The sequence below is a fragment of the Dama dama genome, chromosome 33, assembly GCF_033118175.1.
Source record: "Dama dama isolate Ldn47 chromosome 33, ASM3311817v1, whole genome shotgun sequence".
Classification (NCBI taxonomy): domain Eukaryota; kingdom Metazoa; phylum Chordata; class Mammalia; order Artiodactyla; family Cervidae; genus Dama; species Dama dama.
Window position 1 is genome coordinate 10,385,119 of NC_083713.1, and position 25,786 is coordinate 10,410,904.

The 25,786-nt window shown below is 36.8% G+C and overlaps 1 protein-coding gene across 5 annotated transcripts in view; it reads right to left on the minus strand.

Annotated features, from left to right (window-relative positions):
• Positions 1-25,786, minus strand: part of PMS1 (PMS1 homolog 1, mismatch repair system component) — a 115,587-nt gene that overhangs the window by 75,616 nt on the left and 14,185 nt on the right. For all 5 annotated transcript variants that reach the window (XR_009691771.1, XM_061135445.1, XM_061135443.1 and 2 more), the window contains exon 4: positions 16,657-16,759. Coding sequence is in view for 4 of the 5 variants with exons in the window: in XM_061135445.1 (XP_060991428.1) it covers positions 16,657-16,759 (103 nt within the window). In the remaining variant the exon portion in view is untranslated. The remainder of the gene's footprint in view (positions 1-16,656; positions 16,760-25,786) is intronic.

Genomic DNA, 25,786 nt, shown 5'->3' on the forward strand with positions numbered 1-25,786 from the left:
AAATCCTCAACAAAACACTAGCAAACCAAATTCAACAGTATATGAAAAAGGATAATACACTGTGATGAAGTGGGATTTACTCCAGGGATGCAAGGATGGTTCGACACCTGTAAATCAATCTATGTGATATACCACATTAACAAAAGGATAAAAATCACGTGACAACAGACACAGAAAAAGCATTTTGACAAAACTGAATGACCATTCATGATAAAAACTCTCATCAAAGCTGGTATAGAGGGGATTTATATTAAGATAATAAAGACCACTGATGACAAATCCACAGCTAATATCATGCTCAAAGAAATTACACAAGGATTCCAAATCTTGCCATTTCTATTTAACATAGTATTGGAAGTGCTAACCACAGCAATCAAACTACAATAAGATGACCTGATATTGTAGACAGAAAACCCTAACGTCTCCACCAAGAAACTAGCAGGAGTAATAGATGAATACATTAAACTTGAAGGATACAAGATTAATACACAGAAATCTGTTGGTAATAATGAAACAACTAATAATAATAACTAATAATTAACTATCAGAAAAAGAAAATAAGAAAACAGTCCTATTTAAAATTGCATCAGAAACACCAAGGAGTGGCTTCTGGTTCAAGATGGCAGAGTAGAACATGCACTCATCTCCTCCTGTGAGAGCACCAAAATTGCAACTAGCTATTGAACAACCATCAACAGGAGGATGCTGGAACCCACCAAAAAAAGACAGCCTAAGTCCAAAGACAAAGAAGAAGCTGCAGCTAGATGGTAGGAGGGGTGCAATCACAATAAAGTCAAATCCCATACCGGCCAGGTGGGTGACTCACAGACTGGAAAACAATAATAGTGAAGAAATGCTCACCCTGCTGTGAACGTTCTGGACCCCACGTCAGATTTCCCAGCCTGGGGATCTGACAAAGGGACTGGGAATTCCCAGGGAATCTGACCTTAAGAGCCAAGGGATTTGATTATAGGACTTCCAGAGGACTGGGGGAAACAGACTCCAGTCTTGGAGGGCACAAACAAAATTCTGCATGCACCAATACCCAGAGGACAGGAGTACCAATCCCACAGGAAACTGAACCAAAACAACCTGATGGCGTTGGAGGCCTCCTATGGAGGCATGGGTCGGCAGGGGCTTACCACAGGCACAGGGGTACGAGAAAGTCCCCCTTGGTATAAACCCTTTTGGAGTTTGCCATTATCCCTACCACAGAGCCTGCAGACCCCAGGGCTAGGTTGACTACGCCAAACAAGTGCCAGGGAGGGAGTGCAACTCCACCCATCTGCAGATAATTGGATTAAAGCTCTACTGATCAAGGCCCTGCCCACCAGAGCAAGACCCAATTTTTCCCATCACCAGCTTCCCATCAAGAAGCTTACACAAGCCTCTTAGCCTTAGCTATCAGAGGGCAGACAGAAGCAGCAAGAAGAAGCACAGTGTCACAGAGGCTAACACAAAAACCATTATTACAGAAAGTTAATCACGATGAAAAAGCAGGAAGTTATGTACCAGATAAGGGACAAGATAAAACCCCAGAAAAACAACTAGATGAAGTGGAGATAGGCAATCTTCCAGAAAAAGAACTCAGAATAATGACAGTGAAGATGACTCAAGATCTCAAGAAAAAAATGGAGGCAAAGATTGAGAAGTTGCAATAAATGTTACCCAACACCTAGAAGAACTAAAGAACAGAGATGAATAATACACTAAAAGGAATCAATAGCAGAATAATGGAGGCAGAAGAGTGCATAAAAGACCTGGGGGACAGAATGGTGGAAATCACTGCCACAGAACAGAATATATAAAAAAGAATGAAAATAAATGAAGACAGCCTAAGAGACCTCTGGGACAACATAAAATGCTGTCCAACCAACATTCACATTATATGGGTCTCAGAAGGAGAAGAGAGACAAAGGACCTGAGAAAAATTCTGAAGAGACAATAGCTGAAAATTTAGTCAACCAAGTCCAGGAAACACAGAGAGTCCCAGGAAGGATAAACCCAAGGACGAACACACCAAGATACATAGTAATCAAACTGACAGAAATTAAAGACAGATATAAAACATTAAAAGTGACAAGGGAAAAATGACAAATAACATACAAGGGAACTCCCATCAGGCTATCAGTTGATTTCTCAACAGAAACTACAAGCCAGAAGGGAATGGCATGATAAATTTAAAGTGATGAAAGGGAAGAACCTATAACCAAGAATACTCTACCAGCAAGACTCTCCTTCAGATTTGATGGAAAAATCAAAAGCTTTCCAGACAAGCAAAAGTTAAGAGAATTCAGCACCACCAAACAAGCTTTACAACAAACGCTAAAGGAACTTCTCTAGGCAGGAAACACAAGAGAAGGAAAGACCCTACAGAAAATAAACCTAAAACAATTAAGAAAATGGTAACAGGACCATACATATCAATCATTACCTTAAATGGAAATAGACTATATATAGCAACCAAAAGACAGAGACCGGCTGGGTAGATGAAAACATGTGCACGTATGGATTTCCACTTTTCACATCACTTTACTTAACTCCTCCAAATTGTATGTAATTATTTTATATTGTTAAGTTTATCATGTTCCCATTAAGGCATGCAATTGCAATTATCTTTTATTTTTTCTCTGGATATTGATTGTGAAAGCTGATAAACATCTTTTACTACTGTGATTATGTAACTGTTATTCACTTAATACCATTGTATCATGACTGGTCAACAGAAAAATAATAGAGCTCTATATCACCAAAACTAGAATCTAACAGAAAAAACCTGCAATCACTTTTTAAAATCGAGATGCATATCAGAATTATCTTGAAAGTTTTTGAAAAATACAAATGCTCAGGTATTGCTATTTTCTCCAGAGTTCCAGATACGTTTCTAAGAGCAGTCATGCTTAAAAACAACTGGATTCTCTAATAGTCTTTTATCTAGTTTTTTCACTTTTTCTATTTCATATTCAGTGCTCCCATTTCACTTAGTTTATGTTCTCCAGTTTCTCCAATTGGAAAAATTTCTCCAATTTCTCTTTTTTTATTCTTTCTCAAGCATTTATCAAGTGTAGTAGGAAAGCTTTTGTATAAATACAAATATGCATAATATATATTTTAGAAAACATAACAAATTTTTGCCTTACTAAAAAAAAATGACATTTGATTCCACTTGTTTGACTTAGTATGAATAGAATGCTAGATTTCTAATTAATAGGTAGATATGCAACAAGTAACAAAGGTTTACTGTATACCATAGGAACTATAGTCAATATCTTATAATAACCTATGATAGAAAATAATTTCAAAAAATAATGTTGCTTTTTTGTATAATCAAATCACCTTGCTGGGCACCTGAAACATTGTAAGTCAACTCTACTTCAATAAAACATATATATTTAAAGGTTAAAAAAAAATACCTAGGAATAAGGAATAGAACTACATATGACCAGCAATCCCACTACTGGGCATATACCCTTAGAAAACCATAACTGAAAAAGATACATGTACCCCAGTGTATACTGCAGCACTATTTACAATAGCCAGGACATGGAAGCAACCTATAAATCTGCTGATGAATGGATAAATAAGCTGTGGTGCATATACACACTGGAATATGTTATTCAGCCTTAAAAAGGAACGAATTTGAGTCAGTTCTAATGAGGCAGATGAACCTACAGCAGGTTATACAGAGTGAAGCAAGTCAGAAAGAGAAAAACAAATACTGTATATTAACACACGTATATGGAAACTATAAAAATGGTACTGATGAGCCTATGTGCAGGGCAGGAATAGAGACTCAGACATAGAAACAGACTTCTGGACACAATGGAGGAAGGAAAATCTCGGGTAAATTGAGAGACTAGCCTTGAAACATACACACTACCATATGTAAAACAGATAGCTAACGGGAAGTTGCTATCTAACACAGGGAGCTCAGCCTGGGGCTCTGTGACAACCTAGACAGATAAGACAGGGCAGCAGTAGGAGGGAAGTTCAGGAGGGAAGGGGCATATGTATACCCATGGCTGACTCACATTGGTGCATGACAGAAACCAACATGACACTGTAAAGCAACTATCCTCCAATAAAAAATGAATAAATTTTAAAAAATACCTAGGAATAAACTTAGCCAAGGAGGTGAAAGATCTATATTCTGAAAACTATTAATATAAAACAGTGAAAGAAATTAAAGGTACAAAGAAATGGAAAGATATATTGTATCCATGGGTTGAAAAAATAGTATTGTTAAAATGTACATCCTACCCAAAGCAATCTACACACTTACTGCCATTTCTGTCAAAATACCCCATGACATTTTTCAAAGAACTACTACAAATAATCCTAGAATTTATATGAAACCATGAAAGCACCTAAAGGATCAAAGCAATCTTGAGAAAAAAGAACAAAGCTGGAGGTATCATACTCTCTGACTTCAGACTATACTACAAATCTTCAGTAATAGTACGTACGGTACTGACACAAAACAGTATGTGTAATTGTTGCTGTTTAGTCGCTCAGTCATGTCTGAGTCTTTGCAATCCCCTAAGACTAGTCCACCAGGCTCCTCAGTCCATGGGATATCCCAGGCATAACACTGGAGTGGGTTGCCATTTCCTTCTCCAGGGGATCTTCCTGACCCAGGGACTGAACCCACATCTCCTGCATTGGCAGGCGGATTCTTTACCTCTGAGACATAAGGGAAGCACATACAGGGAAGTACGTACAGTACTGGCACAAAAAACAGGCACATAGATCAGTTAAACAGAATAGAGCCTAGAAATAAATTCAGATAGTTATGGCCAATTAATGACAAAGAAGGCCAGAATATACAATGGAGAAACGACAGTCTCTTCAGTAAGTGGTACTTTGAAAACGAACAGCTACATGTAAAAGAATGAAATTAGAGTATTTTCTCACACCATTTACAAAAATAACCTCGAAATGGATTAAAGATCTAAATATAAGACTAGAAACCATAAAACATCTAGAAATTATGGGCATAACACTGTAAGATAAATCATAGCAATATTTTTTTTGGAGTATCTCCTAAGGCAAAGGTAATAAAAGCAAAAATAAACGAGACCTAAATAAACTTAAAATATTTTGCATGGCAAAGGAAATCATTAATAGAACAAAATGGTAGAAAAATAGGAGAAAATATTTGAAATAATAAGACCAATAAGGGGTTAACATCAAAAACACAGAAACAGCTCATACAACTGAATATCAAAAACAACTCACCTGGTTAAAAAGTGAGCCAAAGACCGAACAGACATTTTTCCAAAGAAAATATACAGATGGCTATGAGGCACGTGAAAAGATGCTCAACTGTGCTTAATCATTAAGAGCAATGTAAATCAAAACACAAGTTATCAACTTAAGAATGGCTATCATATGAGTGCAAATAACAAACTGGCAAGGATGTAAAGAGACGTGAAACCTAATACACTGTTGGCAGAAATGTCAATTGGTGCAGCCAATTGACTATGGAAATATACTATGGAAAATAGTATAGACATTCCTCAAAAAACTAAAAGTACATTATGATCCTGCAATTTCACTCCTGAGTATATACCTGAAGGAAAAAAATAACACTAAGTCTAAAAGATACATGCACCCCAATAATCACAGCAGCGTTATTTACAACTGCCAAAATATGGAAGCAACCTAAGCATCCAACCACATATATATGGAAAAGATGTGAAGTGAAGTGAAAGTCGCTTAATCATGTCCAACTCTTTGAGACACCATGGACTACGAAGTCCATGGAATTCTCTAGGCCAGAATACTGGAGTGGGTAGCCATTTCCCTTCTCCAGGGGATCTTCACAACCCAGGGATTGAACCCAGGTCTCCCACATTGCAGGCAGATTCTTTACCAGCTGAGTGATAAGGGAAGCCCATAAAAAAGATGCAATGTATATATACAACAGAATACTACTCAGCCACAAAATAGAATGAAATTCTGCCATTTGCAACAACATGTATGGACCTAGAGGGTACTATGTTTAGTGAAATAAATCAGAGAAAGACAAATATTGTATGATTTAACTTATATGTTGAATCTAAAACACAACAAATGAATGAATATGATAAAAAAAGATTCACAGATGTAGAGAACAAAATACTGATTACTAACTGGGCTAGGAGCAAGATAGGAGTAGAGGAATGAGCTACAAGCTGCTTTGTATAAAAGAAATAAACTACAAGAATATATTGTACAGCACAGGGAATGTAACCAGTATTTTTTATAATAATGAAGTATAATCTATAAAATTATTTAATCACTACACTGTACATCTGAAACTAATATTATAAATCAACAATATTTCAATAAAAGAAGGAAAAACTCAAATAAAGGTATAAAAATTATACCGCTTAAATATCAGGTTAATAATTAGCTTTTGTCTGGAAAAAACCCATGAAATTAGTACTGGATGCTTTTTCAAGGCCATATACCTTAAGTCAGTATTTTTCAAACACTAAGCAACTTCTACAATGGCCAGTTACCAGCTAATTCAGACTTAATAAATCAATCTCATGTCATTCTAATGAATGTACAGCAGGGCTGAGACAAAAAGCACTGAAAAGTCAAAGAATCAATTTAGATACGGCTTCTCAAACGTGGCATGACTGACGTTTATCGTGGGGGCTGCCAGTGCATTTCAAGATGTGCACCTGGATCCCTGGCTCTCCCTACTAGATGCAGCCAGCAGCCAACCCAGTTGTGACGATCAAAAATGCCTCCAGACACTGTCATATGTTCCTGTGTGGCAAGGGGTGGGCCATCGTTGGTTGATAATCAGTGATTCAGTATACTGCAACTAGTATTAGAAAAAAAAATAATAAAATACAAACAGACTAAATGATAACAAAGTACATCACACATAATAAGTATATTTTTTGTTTTGATTGGATTTGTATAACCTAGGTTGCTATGTAAAATGTTATTTCTTACTGTGAATCAGAATCAAAACACCTGAAAGTTGCTGCAAAGGTGTAGCAACTGACCTACTGTGACCTACTCTGATGTGCATTCATCACAAACGGCAGAAACACAAATGGCAATCATGAAGGAAATATAAGACTTAGAAAGCCTAGCTTAAAATCAGGAATTCCAGGAAAAGAAAAAGAAACAAATGCAAATATATTTAAATAAATAATAGAAGAAAATTTTTCTTGAGTTAAAGGTTTGAGTACAGATTTCAAGAGCTTATAGCCATTACAAATAGGAATTAAAAAAAACTAAAAGACACCACATTCCACTGGAGGTCCTAAATTTTAAGGAGAATGAAAAACTTCACAAAAACTTCAGAAAGAACAAGTTCTTTATTCGGAAAGACTAACATTAAATTTGCTATCTATAATACTAAAGACAATCTCAAACTACTGAGGGGTAATTAAGAAACTTATACCCAGGCAAGATAAATATGATATGCATACGGGCAAAACATAGACTGTTCTACACCTACAGAGATTTGAAAGTATATTACCCAAGTATATTTGATGAAAACAGTGGAGGAGGAACACTAACCAAATGACAACTACATCAAAACCAAAGAATTCATGATAAGAGAAGAAAATAAACAACGAGCAAAAAATCTTCAGACCTAAATATAAACAGAAGATGACAATGTGGCTGGCATTTGAAATATAACTGTTAAATAAACACTAATAAACATTCTTAAAATGTAAGTGATACAACGTAGGGGAAATCCTAACATAGCCTGGAACTCAATGTTTTAAAAGAAAAAATTCAATAATAGCAAACGAAGTAACAGACAAAGGATTAATCTCAAAAATATACAAGCAACTCCTGCAGCTCAATTCCAGAAAAATAAATGACCCAATCAAAAAATGGGCCAAAGAACTAAACAGACATTTCTCCAAAGAAGACATACAGATGGCTAACAAACACATGAAAAGGTGCTCAACATCACTCATTATCAGAGAAATGCAAATCAAAACCACAATGAGGTACCATTACACGCCAGTCAGGATGGCTGCTACCCAAAGTCTACAAGCAATAAATGCTGGAGAGGGTGTGGAGAAAAGGGAACCCTCTTACACTGTTGGTGGGAATGCAAACTAGTACAGCCACTATGGAGAACAGTGTGGAGATTTCTTAAAAAACTGGAACTAGAACTGCCATATGACCCAGCAATCCCACTTCTGGGCATACACAGTGAGGAAACCAGATCTGAAAGAGACACGTGCATCCCAATGTTCATCACAGCACTGTTTATAATAGCCAGGACACGGAAGCAACCTAGATGCCCATAAGCAGACGAATGGATAAGGAAGCTGTGGTACATATACACCATGGAATATTACTCAGCTGTTAAAAATAATTCATTTGAATCAGTTCTAATGAGATGGATGAAACTGGAGCCCATTATACAGAGTGAAGTAAGCCAGAAAGATAAAGACCAATACAGTATACTAACGCATATATATGGAATTTAGAAAGATGGTAACGATAACCCTATATACAAAACAGAAAAAGAGACACACACCTACAGAACAGACTTTTGGACTCTGTGGGAGAAGGCGAGGGTGGGATGTTTTGAGAGAACAGCATCAAAACATGTGTATTATCTAGGGTGAAACAGATCACCAGCCCAGGCTGGATGCATGAGACAAGTGCTCGGGCCTGGTGCACTGGGAAGACCCAGAGGAATTGGGTGGAGAGGGAGGTGGGAGGGGGGATCGGGAGGGGGAATACATGTAAATCCATGGCTGATTCATGTCAATGTACGACAGAAACCACTACAATATTGTAAAGTAATTAGCCTCCAACTAATAAAAATAAGTGGGAAAAAGAAAAAAAGAAAAAAAAAAGAAAAAATTCTTAGTGATACTGGGTAAAAGCTGGAGAAAAGGGTTAGGAATAAAAAAGATAAAAGCTTACATGATCCTATTTAACTTTCACTATGGCTACCTCCTTTCCTCCAAATGCCCTTCCTTCCAGCACTCCAGCACATCAGACTTCTTTCCACCTCCCGGCTTCTGGACATGTGTTCTCTCCCCTACCCTTCGCACTGCTAACTCCTTTATCAAGCTTCAGATCTCATTCTAAGTAACACCCCTTAGAGAATCCATTCCTAAATGCCCTATCAAATGTTGCTGCTCCCAAAGTTAAATCATGTTTTATCTCTTCCTAGAGATTATCAATATTTGAAAAAACATGTGTCTGCCTCTTCTTTTAGAATACAAGTAGCATGAGAACAAGTTAGGGTTAGGGTCTGCCACATTTGTCATTATTTCTCTAGCAATTCAAACACTGACTAATAACCTGTAGGCATTTTATTTAAAATTTTTGAATGAACAACAAAAGAATGCATGAATGAATGAATGCACTGAAGAAAGAAAATAAACAAGGTAATATGAATAAACTTTGTATTTGTTTAAATTGTTTCTGCAGTTAAAGAATTACACATGGTATTTTTATAGTTTTTGAAAGGGAATTTACTAAAAGAAAAAAAACACACAAATAAAACAAGGTTGGGAAAAAGATCTTTGTGGAATAGGACCAGAAGAAAAGCCATATTTCTACTTGGCTCACACTTGATGTTTTTCTGCTTCTTTTCTCTTGATCAGGTGCATCATTAGCATATCGCAGTTAGTCTCCCTTATCAGTGGGTTCCACATCTGTAGATTCAAGCAACTACTGAGCCAAAATAGTTGGAAAAAAAAAATTCCATAAAGTTCCGAAAAGCGAAACTTGAATTTGCTGCAACCAATGGCAACTATTTATATAGCTTTTACATTGTACTAGGTATTATAAATAATTTAGAAATGATTTAAAATGTATGGGAGGATGCGTGTAGGTTATATGCCAACTACCACACCATTTTATATAAGGGCCTTGAGCACCTGAAAATTCCGGTATCTGTAGGGTGCCCTGTAACAATCCTCTGTGAGTACTGAGGGATGACTGTACAAACAATTTAAAGTGGGGTTTTCTTTTTTGGCCTCCCTCCAGGGTATTTTCTTGGCCTAAATGCAAGTCACTTTCACACACAGAACAGAAGCCCAGGAACACCAGAGTACTCCTCACTAGTAACACTGTGGTGCTGCTATTCTCTGCCTGAGGGAAGTAAAAATACCACTGCTAAATTCTGAGGTAAAGTTGACAGAGATCAAGGAGTGCACGCACCCAGCAATTAGAACAGGTATGTACTGTCTCCATTGCTAAAGAAAGGTCACAACCACACCAAAATTCACCTCACACCATATTCCAAGACCTCTTATGCCTTCTCATCTCACTGTGTTCTCCCTAGATATTTCCTCCACTCCCACAGCTTTAAATGCCACTCATATGCTGATAATTCTTTTCAGCAAAGCTGTAAGAAATACACTTCTATGAACCTCTAAAATGTAAAAAACAATATGCAAATTAAACTATGCTACAATGCCCAAATAACCATCCCAGGCAACACAGAACTAGTCACACCAGCCTTTCATTGCTCTGAAATTTCTTTTAAAGAGCCTCATGGATAAGGCAATTTCCTTGGGTGTCTTGAATTTCAATGCTTGGCCTATGATGGCAATCCCTTTCTATTTAACATAGCTTTTTTCACTTGTGGCTATTTTCCCTTTTTTGGTCTCATAAAACACTTGTTTGGGAGGAAAATGCAAAATTGTTGCTTATCCCTGCAATCAATATACACAACTGCTTATCCAAAAGGGATTTCAGTTCAGTTCAGTCACTCAGTCGTCTCTGACTCTTTGCGACCGCATGAACCGCAGCACGCCAGGCCTCCCTGGCCATCACCAACTCCCAGAGTCCACCCAAACACATGTCCATAGAGTCAGTGATGCCATCCAACCATCTTATCCTCTGTCGTCCCCTTCTCCTCTTGCCCCTAATCTTTCCCAGCATCAGGGTCTTTTCCAATGAGTCAGCTCTTCGCATCAGGTGGCCAAAGTATTGGAGTTTTAGACTCAACATCAGTCCTTCCGATGAACACCCAGGACTGTTCTCCTTTAGGATGGACTGGTTGGATCTCCTTGCAGTCCAAGGGACTCTCAAGAGTCTTCTCCAACACCACAGTTCAAAAGCATCAACTTCAGTGCTCAGCTTTCTTCATAGTCCAACTCTCACATCCATACATGACCACTGGAAAAACCATAGCCTTGACTAGACGGACCTTTGTTGACAAAGTAATTGGGGAGGCCATTAATAATAAGCCACAACCTGTTTTCTGAGATGTCAAAATGTGCATCTTATAATTAAGATATACATATCTGAGACCTACAATACTCAACTTATATATAGGTCCTTATTCAAAATTATTACCTTGATACAAACTTACTACAAAGATACTTCAAATCACCACACCCAGATCTTTCTCCTGGAGTCTGATACTACATCTATCCTCCCTTTCCCATATAACATTGACTTCAGTTTCCAAAAGCAGGTATTCTATACTGAACTGACTCTTTCCTCTATCTCTTACTACCAATATGATCTAAGTCACCTAGGCCCAGCCATTCTATGCCCAAAAGACCTCTCAAATTTATGTCACGTCCTTTCCTTCTCCTCAAACCTTAGTTCAAGATAGCATCTCTTACAGTAAGACATAAATTATGGTAGGAGTTATAATGTCTTGCTGGTTTATTTTGTAAAAAGCATGATATCCATCCTCTACCTAAAAAGTTTCAGTGGCCCATCACTGGTTGCAAGAAGGGGTACAAACTCCTCACCATAACGTAACAGGCCCTTCATAACCTAATATCCAAGCTACCATTTTCTAACTTCATCTCCTGCATCCATCATTTCCAAACATTCTCACAGAACTCTGATATGTCATTTTTGTATACCAGTTTAATCTACCTTATTGGCTTTTCAGCTTTACTTCTTGTATTATTTTTAATGATACTTTTAGTTCTAGAATTTTCATTAGGTTCTTCCTTAGAATTCCATTTCTCTGCTGAAATTTTCCACCTTCTTATCAATTTTGACTATCTTTTTCTCTAAATCCTTTAACTTGAAAGTTCTTGTTTCCTAATTCAAACATATACAAGTTTGTTTATATCAACTACTTTTTCTCTTGACTATGAATCCCATTTTCTTTTTCATGTCTCTCAATATTTTTATTTTTGTGAGACATGATGTATAAAGGAACAATAGATACTGAAATAGATACTTCCCCCAGTGAAGGTAATTCATTTTCTCTAACAGATAGAGTGAAGAGTAGATCTCTTCAAAAGGAGTTCATCTGGGTTGGAGTTGAGTAGCCCTATAGTTCAAGTTCCCTGGTGGCTCAGAGGGTAAAGCATCTGCCTTCAATACAGGAGACCTGGGTTCGATCCCTGGATGGGGAAGATCCCCTGGAGAAGGAAATGGCAACCCACTCCAATATTCTTGCCTGGAAAACCCCATGGACGGAGAAGCCTGGTGGGCTACAGTCCATGGAGTCACAAAGAGTCGGACACGACTGAGTGACTTCACTTTAGTTCCATTTCACTTCTGGTTTCAAATGTCTTGAAGATGGAATCAGGTCTCTTCCTATGGCAGGGCCTTGGGATTTAAGCACTGTAATCAATTTTAATATCCTTCTCTCTCTAGCTCAGTCCTAACTTTCTTCATCACTGCTTACTCAGCAAGAGTCCTGATAAGATTTGACTTCTCAGGTGAACTAGTATCTGAGGATCAATCCTATCCTCCAACCTGTCATGTCAGCTCGTGTGTAACTAATAAAGTTCAGCTGGTTTCTCTGAGGGCCATAAACTATCCCATCTAGCAGGTTCTCCACCACCTGCCTGTGCCTCCAGGCTCAGCTAACGCTCTCAGGGACACCAGCAGCCACCAACCTCTTTGTGCCTAGGTGCGTCTAGGAAGGCACAAAGGTGCGTCTTGAACTTGGTTCATTTAACTTCTTTGTGACACAGTTTTCCAATGAATTTTAAAAAATACAACTTTTAAAATCATGTGTTTTCCCCTGTCATTACACAGAGAGCAGTCGTCTCCTGAAATCTTCTACAACCATTCTTCTCTTATTGAAAGGTTATACTCCCTTCCTCTTCTTACTGACCATCTTCAAACTGAAATATTATGTTTTCTGAAAAATTTGCTTACCGTCCTCTAGATAGCTGTCATTACCTCTTCACTCATCTGTGTTCTCCACTAGTCTGTGAATTCCTTTCACTCACCTGTGTTCTCCACTAGCCTGGACAAATATAATGACATATACTGTAGCTGTGGACAGATAGTGGTAAGAAGGTAGGCAGAAATCAGTACAGCAAATATGTGTTTATGAAAGGAACAAGATATATGTTGGCTTTTAAATATATGTTACGCATTGAAGACCACACTGTACCTAATCCGTACATTAACTGATAATTTATTGCTTCACCAGCTAAAAACATTTTCTCTGAACAAATTGAACCAATAACCCAAGAATTATATACATATGTTTGAATAAAACTTAATGATGGAATACTTTGCTGATTCCAAATGAAATGTATATCCTTAAAAAAATACCAAGCAATATTGGCCAATAGGGAGGAGGCCCTAGTATACTATCATATTTTACAAGAGAACTGCTCAGCTCTCTAACTTTAGCACATTCTATAAACACCAGAATTAAACCACAGTCCTGTAATATGCTCCCTGTTATATTTTTACATGACCCTATGTTATGCCATAAGGCAGCTATTTATATTCCTAATGTAAAGAGGTATGGTTGCCTGAATAAATCAACATTTTCTTAAATTATTCAATGAATAAAGTTCTATTCTCAAGAAGAAAAAAAAACTTTTCAATACATACACAATCACACATACCAAGTTTTTACAAAGAACATGATGCTCTACTCTCATAACAGGGTAGGGAAAAGATACACCCTGATCAGAGTACTTTAAATATATTACTTCTGATATCTGAGAAATTCCTAAAGCAGAATTACTAAGAGGTGTTAAAACAATTTGTCTAGGAGGGTAAATCAATTTAGAAAGCTTAATGCTGATTATCTAGGGTAAAGGAAATAGAATCGATGACAGAAAAAAGAAGATATCAAAACAAGTCATTTAGTCACAGTTCTTCGTAAAATAATTTAAAAGCTAGAAACTTATTTTTACATTTCTTGTTAATTTGTAAAATGTCTTAGAAGTGAACGGAAGGTAAAGGTAATTTAAAATGATATTCCATTAAACAAACAAATTAAATGATTAAATTAATCCATAAATTAAATACCTATATCTGGAAAAATCAGAACTGGGACCTCTAGTAAATAATACTTAAACATTTTAAAATATGTTTTAAAGGGGTAATGCATTTTAAAATGCCTAAGAAAGATGCTGCTGTTAGCTGTCCCTCCGTCTACAGTTAGGTTATCTACAGGTATCACCATCCTATCAGATGATATGAGGAGTAACTGCTAAGCAAGGACATTCACACCACAGCAAATATTAATCTGCAAGAACCCTAAATGCACAGGTATTAATTAGGATGGTTGTACTGTAGTTTTATCTTACACAGAAAATATTTAAATGGAAGCTGAATGACAGCTGGTGGTGAAATGTGAGTCTGTGATTTAATCGCTCAGAAACCATCAGCACTAAGGCAATATAAGTGTAAGAGGCTTTTGAAAGCGCTTGCGGATCTCTGTAAGACGCCTACCTGGAGCAATAAGAAACTATGGGTGTGATGTTTTGTTGTTTATCTAGGCAATTGGTGGGGGGACGTGAGTTATGAAAGACAGTAACTACTTTCACAATTACTGACCTTCTAAGTAAGTAGTTTCTTATAACAGGAATATGCTAAGAAAATAAGGTTCATTTACTGATCGTAGAAATTTCTTAATATGCCTACATGGTCTCACTAAAAGTAGAGAAGGCTTAGGTCAGCAAGAAAAAAAATGAATCAGCAAATGGGCAAAGATCAGAAGGATCCCATATTTAAGTACTGTTATTTCACAGTTCCCATGGAAATGAATATAGAAAAGCATGAGAAGTATGAGTGATGCAGAGGCACTGGTCATCCAAATTAGACTGGCTACTACTAAGATAAAAATAAATACATTTAAGTTTTATAAGGTGACTAGATTACTTCAAAGTACTCCACAGGAGAGCCACTCAAATATCTCCTAATGGTTTCTTAGGAAACCATTTGAACTCCTAAGAACTGGGGTAAGAGCATTTCTGGATAGGGACCATATTAAAAAATGCCTTCTCTTTGTCTTTATTTTCAGTACATAAAAAAGAAAAGAATCACAATCTATTACTTCTAATTAAAGCATGCACAATATAATACCTCAAATTAAATTGCTATTAGACTTGAGCTCATTTTTATTTACCAAATAAATGAGGGGGAAAAGCGTGTTTTCTTAAGGGCTCCTATTAACTCTTTCCTTTATGTAGATGAAAAAATATTAATTTATAATGAGCAAAAGTATAAATGAAGATTTATAAAATAAGAGAATGAGAAAATTTGGCATCAGTATTATGATATAAGAAAATAAATTCAATGAATAAAGAAATCATTTGAAAAAAATCCAATAATTTAACATTAAAATTGGAGGGAAGAAACCACAGAAAAAAATACAGTGCTTTGATAAATTACAATGAGGGACCAAAAAATGAAAAATGAATTTACAACACAAATCGCAAGGACAACTAACAACAAAATACTCAACAACACAAGTCCTTTTTCAGATCTCATAATTCTTTTGCACATGACTCTAAACAGGCCATATCTTTAATATTCTCTCAACTTTATACATCCCATTACCAGAACTTAATAGCAAAAGATTAAAGTAGATATGTGAAACTCACACCTGAAGAGATGTTTTTCTCTAGAAGTAAATAGGTAGTTGTTCAGTCCCTAAGTCATGTCTTACTCTTTTGCAAACCCATGGACTGTAGCCTGCCAGGCTACTCTGTCCGTGGGATTTCCCAGGCAAGAATACTGGAGTGGGTTGCCATTTCCTCCAGGGGAACTTCTCAAACCAGGGATCAAACCATGTCTTCTACATTGGCAGGTGGATTCTTTACTGGTGAACCACCAGGGAAGCCCAAAATAAGTAGGAGAGGAAGTTAAAAAGATGTCAATTAAAATGTACTAACATTGTGTAAATGTATAAAATACTAATGAACTAAATTACAAATAGCAAGTATAATGTATTTATTTGCTTCAAATAATATGTGAAACATTAGCAATGAGTTGATAATTACTGAAACTGAGAGATGGGTATTTATTCTGTTTGTACGTATATTTGAAGTTTTCCATAAATAAATATATTTTAAATTATTTATTTAATAATATCTTGATTAGTATGGTTAATTGCCATACATTACTAAATCAATAATGTTTACTGCCATGCATTACTAAATCAATAATGTTTTAGTCATTTCAAAAAAAATATTATCTTTCATATAAAGAAGACACTAATGACCAAGTAAAACAACTGCTCTTACAATTTTTATAGAATAACTAATTCATGTTGTTGCTCAAAGTCTTTCACACAGTTCCTCTTGAGAACAACTCTATGTATTTTAAAAAATCAGCAGCTAGAGTAAGGCTAAATGTTCAACTGGAAGTTAACCAGACTTTATCATAATCAAGCCCAAAGCAATACCTTTGAATTTAAAGAGAAAACAATTTAAAAAAAAAAGAAAAAGAAAAAGGCAAAGAATGCTACAAAGCTTGTCTTACCTTGACCAAGATGTGAAGGTTTCTGAGAAACTATGTGACCACCACCATCTAACACATACTGGGTGCTGAAGTTATCAGCAGCTGTCTTTGTTGTAATTGAAACCTAGAATAAGAAAAACTCAAGTAAAATTATGATTTTATATACTGCAGCAGGCTCATTATAAAATGAGGTTTAAAATAATAAATGTATATCCTCTCGACTGAAAGAAGTTTGACTTAATAAATTCTTACAACCACTTTTCTTTGAAATATTCCTTAGTGATACACTAATAAACAATACGCTAGCTTACATTTTTCATGTTGCAAATTACTGATTTTTATTTCAAATACATTACCTTAAAACACACACACACATCAGTATACTTGAATGGCTATTTGTACTCTATGTATTAAATGACTTAACATCTGTAAAATCAGATGCTTCAATTGCATTAGGGAAGCTTGCTTTTCAACAGACAATTCCCACAAAGTTGTTGGCAAAGTGAAAAATTCTTTTGTAAAGTGATCATTCACTCCTTCCTTTATATTGAGTATAAAATTGCACTTCTGTATTTCAAGTGAATGGTGCAAAAGAAAAATCAATAAATCAAACATATATGTTGATTTATCAGCAATATGTCTTAAACCCAAGCTTTAAACTCACTGTTTAAATGGAAATGTTTTATTATTTAAAAAACTAGAATTAAAACATATAAAAAGGGATTCCATTCAGCATGAAAATATTTCCTAAAATGTTAGTCATAGAAACATAATTTAAGAATGTGTGAACTCTTTTGAGCCATCCTCACCCTCAGCTTTCTACTTACCAACTTTGTGAGATTACTAGAAGAGCACATGCTATACCAATGGTAAAACATTCCATTATGAGAAAATAACCATAGTTGGTGAGTGGGAATGCTGGCAAAAAAGCAGGGCGGATTCAAAAAAGCCTTCTCACATTTCGAGTGAACAATGACAACCCAAAATTGGGCACAATCTTTCTGTCATCCTTGGACTAAGCAGAGCTGACTATCTTAAATACATCTATATAATTTAGAAAGAAGCCACAAAGATTCAGCACCACTACTGGAATTCATCTAGGTCCAGTTGGGTCTACATTTGATGATTCTGTCACCAAGTCCTAACCATGCCCTGATTTATTTATGGTAGGCCAGATGGCTCTGTGGAACATGTGGGTACCATGAAGGCAATACCAGTCACCACACACACACACACAGACACACACAGCTTCTCGAGCTCACAGTACTAGCAGAGTCTGTTAAATTTTCTCCAAGTTACCACACACACACACACACACACACACACACACACACACGGCTTCTCTGTTAAATTTTCTCCAAGTCACCATACACACACCCACACACACCCACACACACACACACACACACACACACACGGCTTCTCTAGCTCACAGTACTAGCAGAGTCTGTTAAATTTTCTCCAAGGGTGATGTCCATAAAATCATTATTAGAGGCTCATTTTGCGCACACACACACACACACACACACACACACACACACACACACACACACACATGGCTTCTCCAGCTCACAGTACTAGCAGAGCCTGTTACACACACACACACACACACACACACACACACACGGCTTCTCTAGCTCACAGTACTAGCAGAGTCTGTTAAATTTTCTCCAAGGGTGATGTCCATAAAATCATTGTTAGAGGCTCATTGCTGCAGTCTGCTATTTCTGTCATAAATGTTCCCTCCCCAAAAGTTGTACCTGAGGACTTCCCCGGGGGTCGAGCGGTTAGGAATTCACCTGCCAATGCAGGGGATATGGGGATTGATCCCTGGTCCAGGAAGACCCCACATGCTGTGGGGCAACTGAGACCGTGAACCCCAACCCCTGAGCCTGAGCTCTCAAGCCCGTGAGCTGCACTCCTGAGGCCCGTGCACCCCAGGGCTGGTGCTCTGCAACAACGGACGCCACCACGAAGAGAAGATTGAGCGCTGCAGCGGAGAGGAGACCCACTCGTCACAACCAGAGAAAGCCCGCTCCCAGCCAGGAGGACCCGGTGCAGTCAACAGTTAAAAATAGATAAATAAAATAAATGACAATAATCTTGCTACCAAATAAAAGTTGTACCTGAAACAAAGCTGTGAGCCTCTGTATACTCTTAAGTGATTCTTCTATTTCCAGTAATACACTTCTTGGTTCAAAAGTTGTATTTTAAAAGTTTTCCTGGTAACCAATCTCAATCTTCCCAGATACATCCCAACTCTATTGTGTCCAATAGTGACTCCCTCTAGTAAAGTTTGTTAAAAACAAAGAGGACAGAAATTGCTAGAGATTTTCCTTCCTATTTCCAATTTAATCACTTTATGATTGTCCCTCTAAAAATAATTCTAAATTTAACCAAACACTGCTCCAAAATGCCAAGGTCAATTGAATTCTATTTCTATTCTCGAAAGAGCTAGCCACCTGACGTAAGCTGGTGTCACTAAGCAGAGGCAGCTCTGGGACTCTGAGTTCTAGTACTAACTCTGCCAGTGGCTAGCTAGATGGTCCTGAATAAATGATTACACTATCATCTTAAGAGAAGGGTGGTGATAAGATGAAGATGATGCTAATACTTCATAAGGTTACATGGGTTTTTGCTTTAACTACTTCAAAGCATTTTACAGATTTAGCCTTAAACCAACAGGGAATAGTAAACACACTCGAGCCTAGATGAATAAACTCAAGTGCTAAAAAGCAAAACAGAACCTTAGTGGTCATAATGCAACATTTATGTTAAAGTTTAAAAAAAAAAAAAAGAACATATCATCTTCCAGTGTTAAAATTTTAAAAACTAAATTGTTTATATGAAAATTTATTTAGAGAGGAAATCCTTTGTAACTCACTGTAAAAGACAGTGAAGGATAACATGCACAAGCAAAGTTTCACAAATTCGTAAAACACAGTGTGTTCCTCAGAGGAAGGAATTGTATTTCAAGAGTTCATTTCATCATATGACCCTGTGTCCTGGACAGGAAACCTTTTTTTGGACCAGGCACAGGTTCAGAATGTGTTAGCTGCTGTTAGCTGTGCAGCAGCTAACACATCTGAATTGGTAATAACTCCACCATCAGAAGCATCTCTAATATTACAAATTATTACTGGTGCTTCTGCCTAGAGACACTGAGGAACTGTGGCAGTGAATGACTCCAGTGGTGTTCTCAAGAGAAGAAATAAATTTATTTTAAAGAATTTTAAAATGAGAAGTGTATTTTAAAAGAAGTTTTAGAAGTCCTTAGAGGTTATATTAATTATCAACTGTTAAAAACTGACTCTCTGGTCTAGTTAATGAGTTTCAAGAAATTATAATACTATTACAAAGTTAAAATTGCATAAAAGCATTTAAGCTTTAGATAAGTACTATTTTTCTCAATGTTTCAGAAAGTAAGTAAATTAAAAGCTTAGGATAGATCTTTGAATTCATGGAAAAAAAAAATCCTCTCCTGACAAAATTTCATTTAAGATAATTAAAGTTCTGTGGAGGTTTTTTGATTTTGTTTTGTTTCTGCTGACTTTTGGACAAACACTTTGGCACAAAAACATAAATCTGAGAACTAAGGTAAATGGTCCTCATGATTCAGTTGAAATATGAACTACACACGGATCACTGACATGTCTTTTTCTTCCTCAGCATGAGTACACCTGCCTGTCTGCCTACAGCTGTACGTTATGACTTCAAAGCCTTCCCCCAGATACTCCACTGTGCGACACCAGCAACAGGGAGATCCTGGCCCTGGCTTTTCTCCTTTCAACAGTTTTATTATCAGTGAGAAAGTTGCATTTAGGAAACATGATATAACAACTGCTTCAAAAATTCTGTGCCTATTCTAGTTAAAGCCTTACCGCAACGGCTCTCAGGGACACAGGAGTATCCCGCACTGTGTCACAGGGAGCAGGAAGCATCAGAATGGAGCTAGAGACTGCCCTCTACTCTTCTACAGCTCTGCTGGACCACAAATAAGGGCATCCCAACTTCTGTCGTCAAAACAGAATGACTTAGCTGCTTCTTCTGCCCCATTTAAGCCATGGAGGTTTAATGTACATAAAACAAAACCAAACTTATATATCCCTTATCATCTCATCACAAAATGTATAATGAACTTGACAGATCAACCTAACACTCAGCACATTATAACCACTTTAAAAATTTTGGATGAATGAATCAATAAACATGAGCGTTATGCAAGAGGATGGTCATCAACTCTTCTAATTCTTCCGAGGGAAAAACAAGAGGAAAAAAAGTAAATTTAAGCTATAGAATAAAGACCACTGGTGAGAATTAGAAGGAATTTACCTAGGCATGGCTGTTAAATTTTATAAAGGACTTCCCAAAATGTTGAGGGGTTCGCATAAACTTTGAAAGTGAAGTTGAAATACTGATTACAAACAAGAGAATGAGTAAGCCTGATGATTCTATCACCTGTGTGATACAGATGCATACTACTTTTCACATTCAAGTCCAGAGTAAAAGTAATTTCATCTGTATGGCACATGACCATATTCAAGATACTTTAATATATATGATTTCAGTTGATCCTCAAATCATAATCTCCATTTTACAGATTAAAAAAAAAAAAAAGACTCAGAAAAGTTTTATGCTTTTGGCCAACTCTTATTCACACTCTTGGAAATGATAATTAGGTTTCTGAGTCCCTGTCCAGAGTCTGTTCTAATTTGCAGAAAACAAAACAAATTAAAAATATCCTATATTGCCCCCAAAACTGAGATGTGACTTAGCTTCCATTTAAAATCTAGTTCAAAACTCTTAAGAGTTTCTTATACGTTTCTTTGGAGAAAAAAATAGTTTTAACATAATATATATATAAAATATCAGCCTAGAAGGACTTTATTGTGTATTTTATTATGTAGTAGAAAGAATATATACAAAGAGTCTTCTTAAAAATTTTTACGGACATGTCAAAATAGGATTTTCACTATCCTAGCTCATTCTAGTCAGTATGTTTAGTAATAAGTACCAGGAATGTAACACTGAAGACTGACCAATATCCCAAAATTACTGTTCCACAACAATAATAAATTTCAAGAGATGGTATGCTTAATGATATAATTAAAAAAAAAAAAAATATGAATCACTTTGTTTCAGTCACTGACACATTCATCAGATTATGGAAACAGGTAATTCCAGTTTTAAATATCACTCTGTTATAAAAATTTATTTTTTACTCTTTTGGACTGACTGGAAGTCATTTTATAACTGATAAATTAGGAAAACTGCTCATTCTTTTAAAACGCACAAATTTAAAAAAACCAGAATTAGATGTATTTTAAATTTCGATAGCCAATTTTACTGAAAGTCTACTTAATTTTTCTTTTTATAACTAAAATTGTGACTAACTTTAAAATAATCTAACACAAGATGATTTCAACAGTTGGAGTTTTGAGCGATGGCTGTGTGACAAAACTATATCTCAATTATTTATTATCAATTTACCTAGTCAGAGATGATTTATATCTGTATGACTTTAAATTTATCTACATCAGTTTGTTTGGCCAATAAAATAACCAAATCACTAATTTTTATTATGTAATCACAATCTCTATCCAAAAATTTTCAAAATAAATTGGAGCCTTTAAAATAAACATGTAACTTCTATACTTGCAACTTTAATTCTTTCTGAATGGTGAAGAATATTGTTTAAAAAGTAATATTTTTCCCCAAAAAAGCACTCATTAATTTGTCTTCCTGAATAATAAGTTTTAATCTTAAAATATAATTGAACTTAAGAACTACCTATTTCTTTCTGTGTTTCTAAAATCGAATCAGAAGCCTCCGATATACATTTCAACTTGACTACTCCTTGATAAAATCTCTATTGAGCACTATGGACCCAAGTACATTCATTATTTTAATGAGGCATTTTTAAACTTATTAATACCTTCCTAACCATGCTAGTAAGAAAGCAGCATGAGCTACTGTGGAAAACCCAGTACTGAGAGGTGTGAAATTATAAATGAATTTTTGGTTTTGCCATGGATACATTATGTGTCTCTAAAGAGATCACAATTTTCATATTCCATTTACTTCACTGTGCACAATTCCTCTGAAATAAACCACTCACATACAGTAGATAAAGAAACTTTAGGTGACTTATTATTAGACTGTTTTGAAGTTGGGTTAAGAAAACCTGGCATTATTAAAAAGAATGCATTTGAATCAGTTCTAATGAGGTGGATGAAACTGGAGCCTATTATACAGAGTGAAGTTCAGTCAGAAAGAAAAACACCAATACAGTATACTAACACATATATATGGAATTTAGAAAGATGGTAATGATGACCCTATATGCGAGACAGCAGAAGAGACACAGACATATAGAACAGTCTTTTGGACTCTGTGGGAGAGGGCGAGGGTGGGATGATTTGAGAGGGTAGCATGAAACATGTGTATTATCATAGGTGAAGCAGATCGCCGGTCCAGGTTCGATGTATGAGACAGGGTGCTCAGGGCTGGTGCACTGGGATGACCCAAAGGGATGGGATGGAGAAGGAGGTGGGAGGGGGGTTCAGGATGGGGACACATGTACATCCATGGCTGATTCATGTCAATGTATGGCAAAAACCACTACAGTACTGTGAAGTAATTAGCTTCCAATTAAAATAAATAAATAAATTTTAAAAAAAGAAAAGAAAACCTGGCATTTGGCTTCAGAAAACCTTATTTTCTGATCAATAATACGGGGAGACTAAACCATGAGGGACTAAGATGGAGCCTAGCACTGGGGAGTGCTCCAGAGACGATCATTTGTGGGGGCAAGACTGTGCCACAGTCACAGCAGGCCGTGGCAGGCCCAGGGGGGCACTCTGGAGCAGGAACAGCATGGCAGAGTTGTTTCCGGTTCTTGATCAGAAGAGGGCCTTTACAAGGTTGCCCTGTGTAAAGTGGGTAAGGGTCCACTACTAACACCGGAATCCTTTGTATCAGAAACAGTCCAGATCATCTGTGACAGAAGAGTATATACTGTGAGAGTCCATTTAGATCAAGCACAGGTGTGACTAATCTCTGTGACACAGATCAGAAGAGCCACTACCTTCTGAGGCATACTAGCTGGGAGCCGGAATGCGAGAGGCCTTCAGGGGTGCTGATGGTGGTCTAATCTTGACCTGAAGTATACACACATAAAAATTTACACACACACACACACACACACATCTGTGTGTGATTTTCCCAAAGACTTACAAGACTTACAATATTCCATAAAATACTGGAATATTTTCTAAGATAAACTTTGGACTCTGAAATATGTAAATCGAACATAACTTTTTAAAGCTTACAGTTTTCTATCATTGTGATAATGACAACTCTTTTACTCCTTTGTAATTTTGATGAACAAAATTATTTTAAGTATTTATACTCAAGACATTCAAATACCTCAAAAATGAACCGAGATCAAACAATAAATTTGGATATTAAGTGGGCTTAAGTAATCAAATGAAAAAACAATGCAAAGTACCACTGGATAAAGACTTGCCAAACTGCCATCTAAAATCATAATTACAGTGAAGATTTGGATAAATTATAACTTACGTACAATGTATTTTAAAAGACTAAGTATAGTACTGCCACCTAGCAGACAAAGTTGATAATGACCAACTTCAGTTCTGAAAGGCTAATATACACATCTTATAGAGAATACAGAAAAGCTGAACAATATATTATTTAACAATACCTGTCAAAATAAAGCTTAACAACTATTTGCCAAATTTGGACAACAGTTAAAAAGTCAAATACTTTACCCTCAAACAAATAATACAGTTTTTAAAACAGCCCTGAGAACTCAAACAACAGTATTTAGTACTGGGAGCTTCAAAGCCTCTCTGGTACAAATCACATCCCAATTTAAAAAAAAAAAAAGAACAGACTCTTTCTACAAGATTCCAGGACTATAGGTTCCAATATACAGTCTACGGGGATAAAATTGGGCAATGGCCAGCAAATTTTGGAGACTCAGTGAACCCTAAATAAAGCAAGTGCTGAGAAAGATAGAGAAAGCACAGGGTGTGCAAGATTTTGGATAGAGATTTTCACACACTATACACTTAAGGAATGACAAGGTCTTTTCTCCTTTACTGATGTCTGAACATCTGGATTCTACCAAGCAAGGTCCTCTGAGCTAGAATAGCATAACTTCATCCTTTAAACTTTCCCTCCTCCACAACCCACAATTTTTCTTTCTTTCTTAGGCATCAGCTTACAGAGCCCTGAAGTCAAAGAGGAAATAATTACCTAGATGGGACCTTTCCTCCAAAAATGGAGAAAATGTACTTTACGCAGACACTCTAAGGGAAGGGCTGAGGGAAGACCGAGAAGCCTGGAGAAGGGATCACTGTTGCGGAGACTAGATTACTAAATAGATAATGAAACAGCAACAATATCTCATATCTTTGCCACTTTTCTGAGACAGTAAGTCCCATCATTTTACTGCACCTGAGCATTCTCACCCAAACAGCAGTAAGCACAAATGAAAGGATACATAGCCACCAGGCAAACGTAGGTAGCTAAAGAGACCCTCACAATTACCGTGTCACTCTACTGGCACACAATCAATTGTAAAACAGACCCTAACACAGAAGAGAACAGTACAGCACAAAGGAACTAGTGATCAAACATAACTGATATACATGGAAATGAAGAGATCAAGGTTCTAGATGGGCTTTGCCAAAAACCAGTTGCGTGATCTAGGGAAGAGGCAGTGACATAGAATTCACACTAGGCAACGCAGTGGGTCAGACATCAACTGAATGAAGGGTTTATAGACACTGAAAACATCTAGCAGTCAGGAGAGGACAATCCTAACTAGGGTTTAGCCCAAGTCATTGCATATCTCTAGTGAGTGACTGAGTGTTTGCTCAGTTGTGTGTGACTCCTTGTGACCCCATGGACTGTAGCCCACCAGGCTCCTCTGTCCATGGGACCCTCCAGGCAAGAATACTGGAGTGAGTTGCCATTTCCTTCCCTACATATCTAGCTGCTGCTGCTAAGTCACTTCAGTCATGTCCGACTCTGTGCAACCCCATAGATGGCAGCCCACCAGGCTCCCCCGTCCCTGGGCTTCTCCAGGCAAGAACACTGGAGTGGGTTGCCATTTCCTTCT